At 34.9% G+C, this 12,404-nt stretch overlaps 5 protein-coding genes across 5 annotated transcripts; 2 read left to right on the plus strand and 3 right to left on the minus strand.

Moving 5' to 3' along the window:
• Positions 1-430: 430 nt before the first annotated feature.
• Positions 431-3,682, plus strand: RO3G_02209 (uncharacterized protein; the record flags this gene model as incomplete). Its single annotated transcript, XM_067656800.1, has 2 exons — positions 431-589; positions 653-3,682. The coding sequence occupies 2 exons, from the start codon at positions 431-433 to the stop codon at positions 3,680-3,682; spliced, it is 3,189 nt and encodes a 1,062-aa protein (XP_067512901.1).
• Positions 3,683-4,296: 614 nt separating this feature from the next.
• On the minus strand, positions 4,297-5,101 carry RO3G_02210 (uncharacterized protein; the record flags this gene model as incomplete). Its single annotated transcript, XM_067656801.1, has 4 exons — positions 4,297-4,383; positions 4,482-4,504; positions 4,794-4,830; positions 5,090-5,101. The coding sequence occupies 4 exons, from the start codon at positions 5,099-5,101 to the stop codon at positions 4,297-4,299; spliced, it is 159 nt and encodes a 52-aa protein (XP_067512902.1).
• Positions 5,102-6,120: 1,019 nt separating this feature from the next.
• RO3G_02211 (uncharacterized protein) lies at positions 6,121-6,821 on the minus strand (the record flags this gene model as incomplete). The annotated part of the gene is made up of 2 exons (XM_067656802.1): positions 6,121-6,467; positions 6,527-6,821. The coding sequence occupies 2 exons, from the start codon at positions 6,819-6,821 to the stop codon at positions 6,121-6,123; spliced, it is 642 nt and encodes a 213-aa protein (XP_067512903.1).
• Positions 6,822-7,143: 322 nt separating this feature from the next.
• Positions 7,144-7,589, plus strand: RO3G_02212 (PHD finger-like domain-containing protein 5A; the record flags this gene model as incomplete). Its single annotated transcript, XM_067656803.1, has 3 exons — positions 7,144-7,247; positions 7,304-7,353; positions 7,411-7,589. The coding sequence occupies 3 exons, from the start codon at positions 7,144-7,146 to the stop codon at positions 7,587-7,589; spliced, it is 333 nt and encodes a 110-aa protein (XP_067512904.1).
• A 530-nt stretch (positions 7,590-8,119) lies between these two features.
• RO3G_02213 (uncharacterized protein) lies at positions 8,120-9,329 on the minus strand (the record flags this gene model as incomplete). Its single annotated transcript, XM_067656804.1, has 2 exons — positions 8,120-8,619; positions 8,669-9,329. The coding sequence occupies 2 exons, from the start codon at positions 9,327-9,329 to the stop codon at positions 8,120-8,122; spliced, it is 1,161 nt and encodes a 386-aa protein (XP_067512905.1).
• Positions 9,330-12,404: the final 3,075 nt, after the last annotated feature.

Below are 12,404 nucleotides of genomic sequence, written 5' to 3' on the forward strand. Positions count from 1 at the left end.
TTAACAGTGAATATTGCTTGCTTGGAAAATGTTTTTTTGCTCACAAATGCAGTCTTGGATGCTGGATGTGATATGATTGTTAAGGAAAAGATAAGCAGAGGTCTGTGTACATACATTGAATGATTTTTACACAAAAGAAATTGACAACCAACTTAGGGCTTAAAAGTGTTGGAATACCAATGACAGCAACTTTATTAGCAGAACTCATGATACTTAGCGTCGGCACTGCAATGAATATACCGATGATTAAACAGTTTTGTTTGTTTGTTAAAGTAGCACTCATAGTTGATTATTTATTAGAAATGACATTTGTTATCGCTGTGTTGTCGATAGATATTAAACGTGTAGAAGTAAATTAATACACATGATGTTAAGTAACTGTAAACTAAAAAGTTCTCGTTATAAGTTAGTAGATTTGGACGATAGACAAATGTCAAAGAGATTACATGAAATAGCCAATTATGATCCAGATATTATTCAGCAATTTCCGGATTTTTGCCCTGTACAAGATACACCGAATAAAGAAGATTTTAAATCTTGTGCTGAATGTAAAGATTTCAAAACCCCCCGAGTATATAATGCTTTAATGGTAATAAGAAATAACAGTCAAAAAAAAAAAAAAAAAAAAAAAAAAAACTTACTCTATACATAGTTGTGCTTTATTGTACTTGGGCTTTCTTTATTCACAAAAAGGGAAAAACAAATTCATACAATGAAAAGGATGTCATCACCATTCACTACAATGAATATAACCAAAGCATACATACCTGACTATCAATCTGATGTATATCAACTATCTAATCAGTTCTGGTCAATTGTCAATCCAGAAAAGGAATCAGTCTGGATCGAGGTGGATCCACCTTCTTTGTTTATTTACGATTCTAATGCTCCACAAGACGTTCAAACCTATGTAGACAAAGTACGAAACCATTATCTCTCAAAATCACTTACCATTCACTACAAGTCCAAAGTACCACCTTCGCTCTTTCGTCTCTTTATCTATTCTGTCATTCAGCGTATTGTTGTCTTTTTATTAGGCATAAACATACCTGCGCTTATACTCTGGCTATGTCTCATTGGTATTATTACTTGGATGACACCCAAATGGCGAGATCAATGGTTGCTACCTTTACTTGTCCGTACATTTAATAAATCTGTCTTGGCTATCTTGAACTTTACTCGATCCATTCATGAACTCTACAAGGTCTATGTCAAGGATAGCAACAGCAAACGCGATTATGACGCCGATGGACTGCACCGAGGTGCTATCACAACACAGGCCATCTTCAATCAAAAACAAGCTCATGTCGAGAGTGTGCGTGTCCAGACGTTGAGTCATCAACATGTCGCTGATATTCAAAATTTAAACTCAAATGCTAAAGGAAGCCTTGTTTCATGTGGTCAAGATGGTCGCTTAGTCCTTTGGGATGCTGAAAAGGCTAAATGGATGGCAAGATTAGATAAAACACATTCTCAAGATGGAATTTTACGCGCCTCTTGGAATCCAGCTTACAGTAAGAGAGCGAGAAGAAGACACCAGCCCATCTTGGTATCAAAAAGCACAAATTCTAAACCAGTTTGTGCCAAGGTGGATCAGGGTAACAGATGGATCGCAGCTGGGTTTGATGATCATACTATTCGTATTTGGGATCTTGCAGAAGGGAAATTGATAAGTGAGATGGACCTAGATCATCATATTCAAATACAGACGGAGGAAGCCTCGTCGCAAACAATACGCAACCGATTTCACACAACAGAGACAAAACATCAGCAGCAGTATCAACATCAACAACAACAGACTAAACATCGCAGTGGTGATCGTATTACAGATCTTCAGTTTATAGGTGCTATTCCGGAGTATTGTGATCCTTCAATCGCGGAAGCAGCAGCTCGCTGTCAATCAGAAACAAACATATCTCAAAATTGCATACTATCTATTCATAAAAATGGCCTAATTCGTGAATGGGACATACTCTCTGGTGAATGCTTTCAGACAATCAAGACAGGTCACACACGGGATATTACTCAGATATGTGTGATAGACGCCAAGGCCCCTCATCGTAAATTAGGTGTTATCTGGGTCTTTACGGCCTCAAAGGATGGAACAATCAAATGCTGGGAACGTCGAATGCAGAAGACGACGAGCCAGTGGACTCTGGCCTATACAGTTGATCAACATAGTCCGATTACGTCTATTGCCGCTGAGATACCTGTAGGTGGCATGGGTATCTTGGTTTCCGGATCCTTGGATGGCACAGTCAAGGTGTGGAACTTTGAAACAGGTCAATCCGTCTGCACGCTCTCTTCTGGTAAAGCGCAACAGCAGCAACATAACAGCAACAATAAGGAATTGGGTGGACCTATTCGTCACTTTTCAAACTTCAATGATCGTCTGTCAGATACAGAGAGTGTAGTTGGCAATCACCACTCGGAGTCATCTAGCACTGACAAGCATAATCATCGAGGGGCAATTCATCAGGTCGTTGTGACACGGTACTGCGAAGTTGAGAATGGTCCAGGACTGTGCCGAGGATGTGATACTTGCTTTGGCAATGGATTTTTGGTGGCTTCAAGCGCAGCAGATAATAAAGTACATGCCTGGCGGTTAGAACGATCAGAAGGTAGTGGCCATGAAGGATCATGTACATTATGTACGCGTGATTATCACAGAAAGCAGTACAAACATCACAAACTGGATGAAGGAAGTGAGTCTACCACACGACGACGAAGATCACCTTCTCGACCTAAGAGAGTCTCTATTCGATATAATTCATCAATGAAAAAGTCAACAAACGATAATCATCATTTATCTGCACTTGTAGATATTGAACAACTTGGAGGTGTGGCACATATTGAGCTTTCACCTGCTTTTCTTGGTAAAATTGATCAGCTTGGAGGTCATGGTTTGGTCTTTTGCGATAAAGTTTTGGCCGGTGTACGAAGACGGCGAGCACGGAAGATGGAATGGGAGGCCTGGTTTGCCCCTCTTCAATACTATGATCCTACAGATGATAATAATGCCAAAATTCCTATTGAGACTTTTAGTTTGGATATATCAGAGGACATTGTCCCACTGAAGGAAGATGCATCTACTTCATTTTTAAGTCTGTTTAGATCAACAGCAACAACAGCGGCGGCAGCAGCAGCAGCACAGTTTACTACTGCTGGAACTTTGGCGGAGGCTCCTCTCAGATATAGACGTATCTGTGTTGCAGATGAGGATGACTCTGTAGATTATGATGAAGATGAAGCCGCCGAGAATTTGCCTTTCTCTATTGTACGACATGTAATTCCTTTAGATGGACGTGGGTTAGCCTGTGATTATGGCAACTTTATCAAACTCGTTTACATTGACAATAAGCTAAGTTTAACAGAGAAAGAGATCAACAAGCAAAAGCGAATACAAGAGGAGGAACAAATCCAAGAACAACAGGAAGACTGCGAATGTTCCCCAGAAACACGAGGCAAAGATGGTTGCTGTGGTGGAGCCAACAAGAAAAAAAATGGTGATGCATGTTGTCGAGAGAAAAAAAGAAAAACCAAAGTGAAAAACGATCATAGGATGAAGAATATAACTAATTGTTCAGTAAGATATAACTGTTCGCGTGCTGCAGATTGTGCAGCAGCGGCTGCTGCTGCATCCTCTTCTGTAAATTCATCTTCTCTTAGACAATGGCATTAATTTATTATAATCGATTGAATAAAATAAAAATACCCTTTTTGTTATATAACGATTCACACATATTGCTACCCAAATAAAATAAGTAAATGGGAAAATGAGAAGAAGAGATGAGAACAATCTTTTAAAATAACAAAATCATACTATGTTTTCATTCAAAAAAAAAATCATCCCACTTTTTTCATTGAGAAAAAGACAAAGCGATTATTGTTTAAAATAGTTAATGTTAAGCTATTAAAGCAAATTCATTAAAGTCGACAATTAAAGAACAGACTATGAAATTCTACATATAATCATAATATAATAAGCTACTAATCATGAAGTGTAAGATGCTTATTGTTTTAATTCTTAATCAAGTCTTGCGTTTTTTTTTTTTTAAAAAAAAAAAAAAAAAAAAAAAAAATGAAAAAGATACTCGAAAGAGTCTAATTGACATTGTAACATCTTGGCCATAAAACCTTCTTTCCCTCTGCTAGTCAATTATTCATTTTTTAATGAGTCTTTATTTATCAAATAAGACTCCAAAGCTTTCTAAAATATACACTGCTATAAGGCTCGGGTCTCAATCTTAATGTTGCTTTTTATATACCACGCAATCCATTAATTGTAAGCGTAGTTTAGTGTGACATTACTGGTTTAAGAAATTTAGCAATGAAGATCAAAGCTTGCAGATGCGAATACCATGTCAATTCGTACGAAGCTAACTTTATTACTAAGAGATTAAAAAAGTTTTGAAAGTTTTAGAAAATAAACTGTGTTATATAGACAGATAAATGGCATTTTCTTTTTCTTCTTTTCTTACTACGTTCATAGTATTTTCTCCCTCTATAAACATTACATATAAAACTATAAATAACTTTAAGTTTGCTTTTATAGATGTTTTATGAAGCAAATATGATGATACTTGTCTTTTATCATTTATAAGCACCATTATGACATTATGGATTAAATGGTGCTTTCATATGTTGTATATGTCCGAACAAAAAATTATTCTTTTAGAATTTGCACCATAAGAATAACATGATGAATTACATTAGAGCTACGTTAAACTAACTGACCAAGCAATTAATGAACAGATCAGTCGAAAAAGATGCTTTGGAATCTGCTGCTTTACTTCTAGAAGGGCTTGAAGACGTGTTGTATGCATATAGCTATATATTCATAGATGACATGGTTAAAGCAGCTAACACTCTGTTAGAAAAGCATCCTTTTTATGACCAATTGAAGTCTGAAAGCATAATCGGATTAACTACAAACTAGTGAGCATGGCTTAACTTGACTATCATTATTGAAAATTTCAACTTTGATCTTATTACAGGCCTGTTGTATATTATTGAAAAATAAAGCTTTAATAAAATGCATAATATTTGTTATGTTAACTATTTGGATACATAGATGGGCAGTTATTACACAATTAGCCATGATTTGAATCGCAATTTTATATTGTTAAACTAGAGTGGAACACAGTTGCGTTAAAAAGTGTGGAAATAATTATGGTTTTACACACAAATAAACATTGTAGTTATTGTTTGTCAAGAGAGTCTTGCCTGTTACGCTTCTTAACTCAGCATATGGCCGCTTTTGTTAATAAATAGAAACATCAATCTCTAGAAAGGAAAAGGAATCGATCACTAATCATGAAAAGGTAGGATCATACACTATGTAGATTTAACATGCGCAAAAAGGACGGGGGAATTTTTATGAACAAATATAGCAATCAATCATTTGTCATATCCATTTTAATATTGTAAAATCTATCACTAATACTAGTCCAGGAATTGGACTGGGTATAGGAAACGGTCAATAATTCCTTATTTTACACTCTTTTATATTTTCGATCAAACAGTGGTAAAATAAGAAAAAAGATGCTATGGTAAAAAGACATGTAATACTATCAGACACAGAAAAAAATCAATCAAATAATAGCAAAAATAACTATAAATTCATCCGAATTCGCTGTTCAAGTGAATATAAATACGTTCTAATAGAATATTTGCAATATTCATTAATTCAAGCAGAATTAGAAGATACAACGGCTCCTGAAGTACAGGTATCAGGTGGATTTTATAGAATGATGAGCATAAGACAAGGAGTTTTATAGCTTGAAACATGTCAATAAAACCAATAAAATTGAAATAGTTGATCATTTGCTTGTAACAAGCGAATTACTTCAGCCTGCAAATATCGAAATGCGTAAAGATGTATCGTTGCTGATAGAATAAGCTCGTATAAAATAGCAAAAGAAAGCTAATGAAAGTATGTTATAGAATCAAATCAATCGATTTGTAGCTGTTGTTATGAATTTTCCAGTACAAGATATTGATAGAGAAGCGAGTGGAATTAATAGAAATAGTCATAATTTATATATTGTTTATACAAAGATGTTTATTTAAATAATAATGTAAGCATAAATATCTATTTTGTTTGTTATTCTATACACATCACAAGTTCACCTCATCACCAAATAATGCAGCTGCAGCTTGTGCCACGACGGTTTGAGCAGCCGCCTGAGCAGCAGCATAATTCATAGCCAAGATACCATCAATGGCAGCCAGTATATCAGCTTCCCACCAACCCATCTCATAATCCACTAAACCATATCTTTCTAATTTATCTGCCCAATTCACAACCATTTCTCTTAAATTATAAAGGTGCTGATCTGTCATTCGTTCTGAATCATTACTTGGTTCATGTCTTTGCGCAAGCGCGTATAGCCAGCAATTATTAAGTCCAGCCCAAAATTGTTCTCTATCAATAGCATTATAAGGGTGATCATCTGAAGTCAAGCCTATGTATGACATCCCCCCATGTTAGATACAATTCATTGTTTTTTTTTAGTTGATTTACCTAATTGTTCACAATGTTCAACAACAGCTGCTGTAGCTTTACTCAGAGTTTGAAATCCACTGACCATATTCTTTTGTTCAATATGATCCAGTGTACTTTTTAGTTGTTTTTGAATTTCTTCAAATGTCGTAATAGAATTAATAGTTGATTGAGGAGGTATTAATTCTGCTGGTGGTAGTGGCTGTTGCGTTTCTTCTGGTTTTATTAGAGTATCATCTTTTTGTTCTTCTTTTTTCACTTCAATTGTTGTAGAGCCCACATCTGGTTCTATTGTATCCTTATGTTCACACTGCATAACAATATTTGAACAAAAGGGCAGGGTTACAAGGAAGGGGTAAAGACATTAAAAAAATATTTTTAAACTCGGTTTAAAATCAATATCAAAATGTTGCAAATTTATTATAGAATAACTTTTATCATTTCTCTCGTACTTATATTCACTTTAAATCAGAGCACTTGACTTACCTGGAAATATATCCTATGCTTATATTTGTGTATGTGTAGTTTTTTTAGTCTTTTTTAACAATTTTTTTTTTGAAGGATTTTGTAATATGAACTCCGCATTACATAAAATCTTGAACTTTTTTTTTTTTTTTTACTATTTTTTTATTTTTTTAATGGCAAAACATCATCCTGATTTAATATTTTGTCGAAAGCAGCCTGGAATCGCTATTGGCCGTTTATGTGAAAAAGACGATGGTAAATGCGTCATTTGTGATAGGTAACAGTATACATTTATTTATTTTATCTGTTTTGATTGTTCATTTAATATTTTAGTTATGTACGTCCTGCAACATTGGTTCACATTTGTGACGAATGCAACTTTGGTAAGTAATTCCAAGTACACATTGAAGCGAGATCAAGACTAAAAAGAAAAATTTTAGGTTCTTTTCAAGGACGATGTGTGATCTGTGGTGGACCAGGTGTATCAGATGCCTATTACTGCGTTGGTTGTACTCGATTAGAAAAAGATCGAGAAGGATGCCCAAAGATCATTAACCTTGGCTCTTCAAAAACAGACCTATTTTATGAGCGGAAAAAGTTTGGATTTAAGAAAAGATAGTAAATAAAGAATGGAAGAAAAAGAATGCTTACGCACATGTATTTTATACTTTATTTTATATCAGAGAATGAATTTATACTTTTCACTATACAGGCGTGATTAACAAAAACCAAAGCACGTTCTTTTGGTTATATCTTCATGAAAAACCTAGTAGCAAAGAATTTCCTGAATATTTTTTCAAGTACTAATTTTATTATGAACAATAATATCTGGATTTCATAGTAATTCTATTACTAAAATACAGGATGGAACAATGTTTCTCTTAGATCACTTACATAGTCATATTTACTACTGCAATTCATCTTTATTCAAACAGATCAAAGCAAGATGTTATCCCAAAAAAGAGACAGTGTGAAAACTAGGTTACGATTACAGTGTATAATTTGAACTTCAAAAAAAAAATATTAGTATCACTGAAACACACGGGTAAAACAAAAATGCATTTTTTTATGTGATTTTTATTATTTTTCTTATTTATCAATTAAGCATTTTATTGTATGAAATATAAAGTACAATGTTTTTCATGAGTGCTAAAAGTGTAATATACCAGATGAGGCACGTGGACCACCTGCGATCATACCTTGTTGTTGACTTAATTGAGTTGACATCATATCGGTGGATTGGTATTGGGGAATAGGGTGTGTAGATGAAGTGATGGGCGTATTTGATGGTGAAGGAAGAGAAGCGGTAGTATGTGTGGACATTCCACTGTGTATATAAGCAGGAGGCGGAGGAGAAGAAGCAGCAGCAGGGTGAGGAACCATACCACTCATCGTTCTTGACATATTTGTCTGAGCGGGCATCATTGAAGGCATTGTTTTTTGTAAAGCATTGACATGAAAGCCATTGGCTTGAGCTACTGGACATTCTTTATGTGCTAATAATAATGTTTTTAAATTAACTATTTCTTCTTTTAAGGATTCCGATTGCAATTGAAGTCGTTCATTATCTGCCGTCAAGTATTCAACTTTTGATTGAAGATCTGTTAACCACTGTTTCTTTCTTTGTCGACATTTTAATGCAGCTTTTCCTAAGAGTTAAATAGAGCACTTCTTGGCTTAATACAAATATCTGCTTACCAATTCTGTTTCTTTCTAAAAAGCTTTTTCGTTTCGCATCGTCCTCTACGTTTTTATTTGGTGATCTTGATTTTGTCTTTTTGTTTGTTTTTCCTTCTTCCTCAACTAGAGTCTCTTTATTTGATAATCTTCTGGTATTTGTATTATTTTCATGAGAATCGCAACTTTCTAATGAATAGCTATCCTCAGAATATTGACAACTTGATCTCTTTCTTTGGTTTGCTACGGCATACGGTTGAGGGACAGAATTAGGCTGAATTTTTTCTGCTTTGTTAGGCTGCTCGGCAAATGATCTGTTATATTGTATCGCAGGATGATTGATATTTGCAGCATGATTTAAATTTGGATTAATAGTTGCATAGTATTCATCTGGATTCGCAGGACCTTGAAGCATAGAAGGTGATAAGGGACCGGTGCGTAAAGAATCCCAAGTGAATTGATTGGTTACTTCCTTTGGTAATATTCCTCCTCCTATAATAGGATTTACAGCTGGAGCAACCACAGGTTTGGTAGAAGTGCTTGTGATTGAAGCTACTGGAGGTAAAGTCAGCTTGCTCTCTTTCTTATCCTTGTCAGTCAATTGAACTCCAGAAAAGCTTTGTTCAAATGGATTTGGTTCTTGATCTAATTTAGCTGAAGAATTCAGAGGCAATACAGCCATAGGCGGATTATCTTATATTAGAGACATAAAAGGTCAACAATTTTGTTAAAAGAAAAAATAAAAGAATCTTGTACATACTTGGTCCATTTAATATTGGGTTGGCTCGGTTTTCCATTTGAGACTTGTTATTTATTACTGAATGTTGTTGTCCTGCGGTCATTACTAACTTATTGATACTGTTTGATAAAATCCTGTAATTACTAGCCTATTACTGTATTTAACTCAAAATAGATTTTTTGTTCTGATTCCCCTCCAATAACAAAAATCTAGCAAAAGTAAATAGAGAAGTTTGTGTCAAAAGCAAAAAAAGGGCAATTTCAAATAGAGTTTGAATTTTCAAAAAAAAAAAAAAAAAAAAAAAAAACCATTTTGCTACATAATTCTTTCCGACAAAATATCTAGCCAATCAATCAACGCAGTCACGCAGTAACCACAGATACCAGAACTCCTGGAAGACAATCTCCCTCTGTCTTATAGTCAATCTATCTTGCTAGGTCACATATTTCCATTCCATTTAGGAAGCACATAGACAAAGTCAGCTCTTTTTTTGTTTTTGGATCCTATCTTGCTGCTCACGTCAATAAATTTATGCAGAACCTATACGAGGCCATCAATTCTTTTGGATATGCAAACACACAGCATGTAAAGTGCGCCCCTGACACTCCTCTTTGCTTGCCTTTGTTCACTATATTTAATTCAAATCCTTTTGACTATTGGGTCATTTGATCATGACATAACAAACTTAGGGTGTCCCATTTTTTTTTTTACTTATGATAACCATTTTGGTTGTATATGCCCTTTATTGCCAACCAATCAGTCTCCTTTCTCATGTCCGGTCTCCAAGATTCACTGAGGTATTTGCAATCATATCATCAAGCTAAATTAGCTTATATGGTTTCACATACTGAATCAAGATTAGCCTTTTGGTGAAGTAGATGTTTCAGCATTCATCAACACTTTCTGTACAGTGTTCCAATAGATCAATTACAAGCCTAAACCACCGCAACTTTTACCGCCATCGTCAATATCACAAATATCAACATTCAAATGGTCACTTTTTTTGGAAACTGTCCGTTTCGCCTAAGAGCCAGTCTTTATGATACCGTTTTTTTTTTTTTTTTTTTTTTTTGTAAAGCTTTAAGTTTTATAGAAATGGAATTTGGTAAGCACATGTTAGAGAGAAGTAAAGCAACATTAGAACTGTAGATGGTAATAAAATGAGATTATAACGATAAAGAACGATTACTTCTTCAAAAACAAGAATAAGAACTATAATGTTAGACTAGTCTTTAGCAACCAAGTGCGATAAAACAAAGAAAATTTTCAAGTGATTGGATATAATACCTTGAGCTATACAAATAGGAGGAAAAGGACAATAATTAATGAACAGTTCCAATGAGCCTTCCAAATAAATTAAAGCACTGAACTAAAAGCTATCCACAACGCGGATTCCCTGAGACTGCAGGGAGATTGGAATTGCAGCAAGGAAATTTGAGAGAAAAACGTATAAGATCAATATAAAGAAAGGGCTTCTTACTATAGACGCCTTTTTTCCTTTTTTTTTCTCGAGCATTAAAAAGAGTAAGATTGAAAGGATTTCCTCAGTAACACTATAAAAAGCAAAAACATAGGACATTTTACGAGATTAAGCCTTGGGGAGATATGCATTGGCAACATAACCTGTTCTGCAGAAATCGTAAAGATAGAGCAAGTTTTGGGAAATGTTTTAACTAATCAGGACACGTCAGGATGAGGATCCAACAGGAGCCCTAAAAGAGTCATAATTTTCCGGACAATAGTTTATCAATGTTTCTTGTGCTTATACTGAGACCATTGTAGTTGACTTAGAAGGCTTCCATGTAAAGAGGATCATCCAATTTGCTAAGATCAGCAAAAGGAGAAGGGTTACTTGCTGTAGACAACCGTATAATCTTATGATGATATGGGACAGATAATGTTGATTTGATTTTTATGCTTTATAATATAAAAGAAGTACTAAGTCAATCAACAAATGTAAAAATAAGTGAGACTCAAAGTAGGTTGTCCTTTATTTAAGTTAAAAATATGAGAGTATTTATACTTTTCTATCCACGGCTAAAGATTAGTATTTACAGTATATGATTATTGATTATTAATCGACCTTAGACGATGAGTTATTTACATGATTGGCATTGTTTAACGTCTTTTTATCAAGAAGCAATTATTAATCCTGATCCAGGAACTTATTGGAATATCCTGAAATGGATCGGGATATAATTTTATTTGAGTGGCATAATATAATGTCCGATATTCCTAATTTGGAGGACCATTGTTCGTAGTAATTCACATTATTACTTTATTACATGTGTAAATACCACAGTTGAGATGAGAAGTTAGGTAAGAATAGTGTAAGCAGTACATCATCTTGCTATAGCTGCTAATTCTCTGTTACTCAACCGCATATGGCATATTCTCCGAGTAGCTCCAGCTCCTACTCCATAGCTTACCAGTATACGGTCTTATTGTACGAAATTTTGTGCTGACCTTATGGTCCAAGCCTAATTGAACTACGGTTTGCCGCCTCAAATCTCATGGTGGTCTTGGTATGATCGGCATTATGACTCAAAGCAGAGCGTTACATTTAATATACCTTCAAAGGCTACTCTCATCTTTAAATCCTCGGACTTTCTTCCCTCTTGACCCACAAATAGTCTACAGGCGTATACAGGACATGTATTCTTCTTGCATATTTCATTGTTCCCTATTCATTTCAAAAGGTTAGTCTAGCCGATTCCCATACTGTTCCATGTTATTATGCTACTTCATCGGTTACCTGGCCTCCCACTATCTGCTGAATGATCTGATATTTGATCCCTGGAACTTCCTCTGACCTCTGTGGTCGAAATACACCTTGACTTTTTAAGATTTTCGCCTCGAATTCCATTCCGTTATCTTATTTCTGATATTGTTGTATGGAACAATAGGTTCAGAGCATTGGAAGCCCATCGTACCAAAGTAATATCGCGTCCGGTTTTGAAACATTTGTTTAACCACATATATTTTCCTTACTGTCAGGATGTCATCCCTTGTTAGCTA

This window comes from Rhizopus delemar, genomic scaffold, assembly GCF_000149305.1.
Source record: "Rhizopus delemar RA 99-880 supercont3.1 genomic scaffold, whole genome shotgun sequence".
NCBI lineage: Eukaryota > Fungi > Mucoromycota > Mucoromycetes > Mucorales > Rhizopodaceae > Rhizopus > Rhizopus delemar.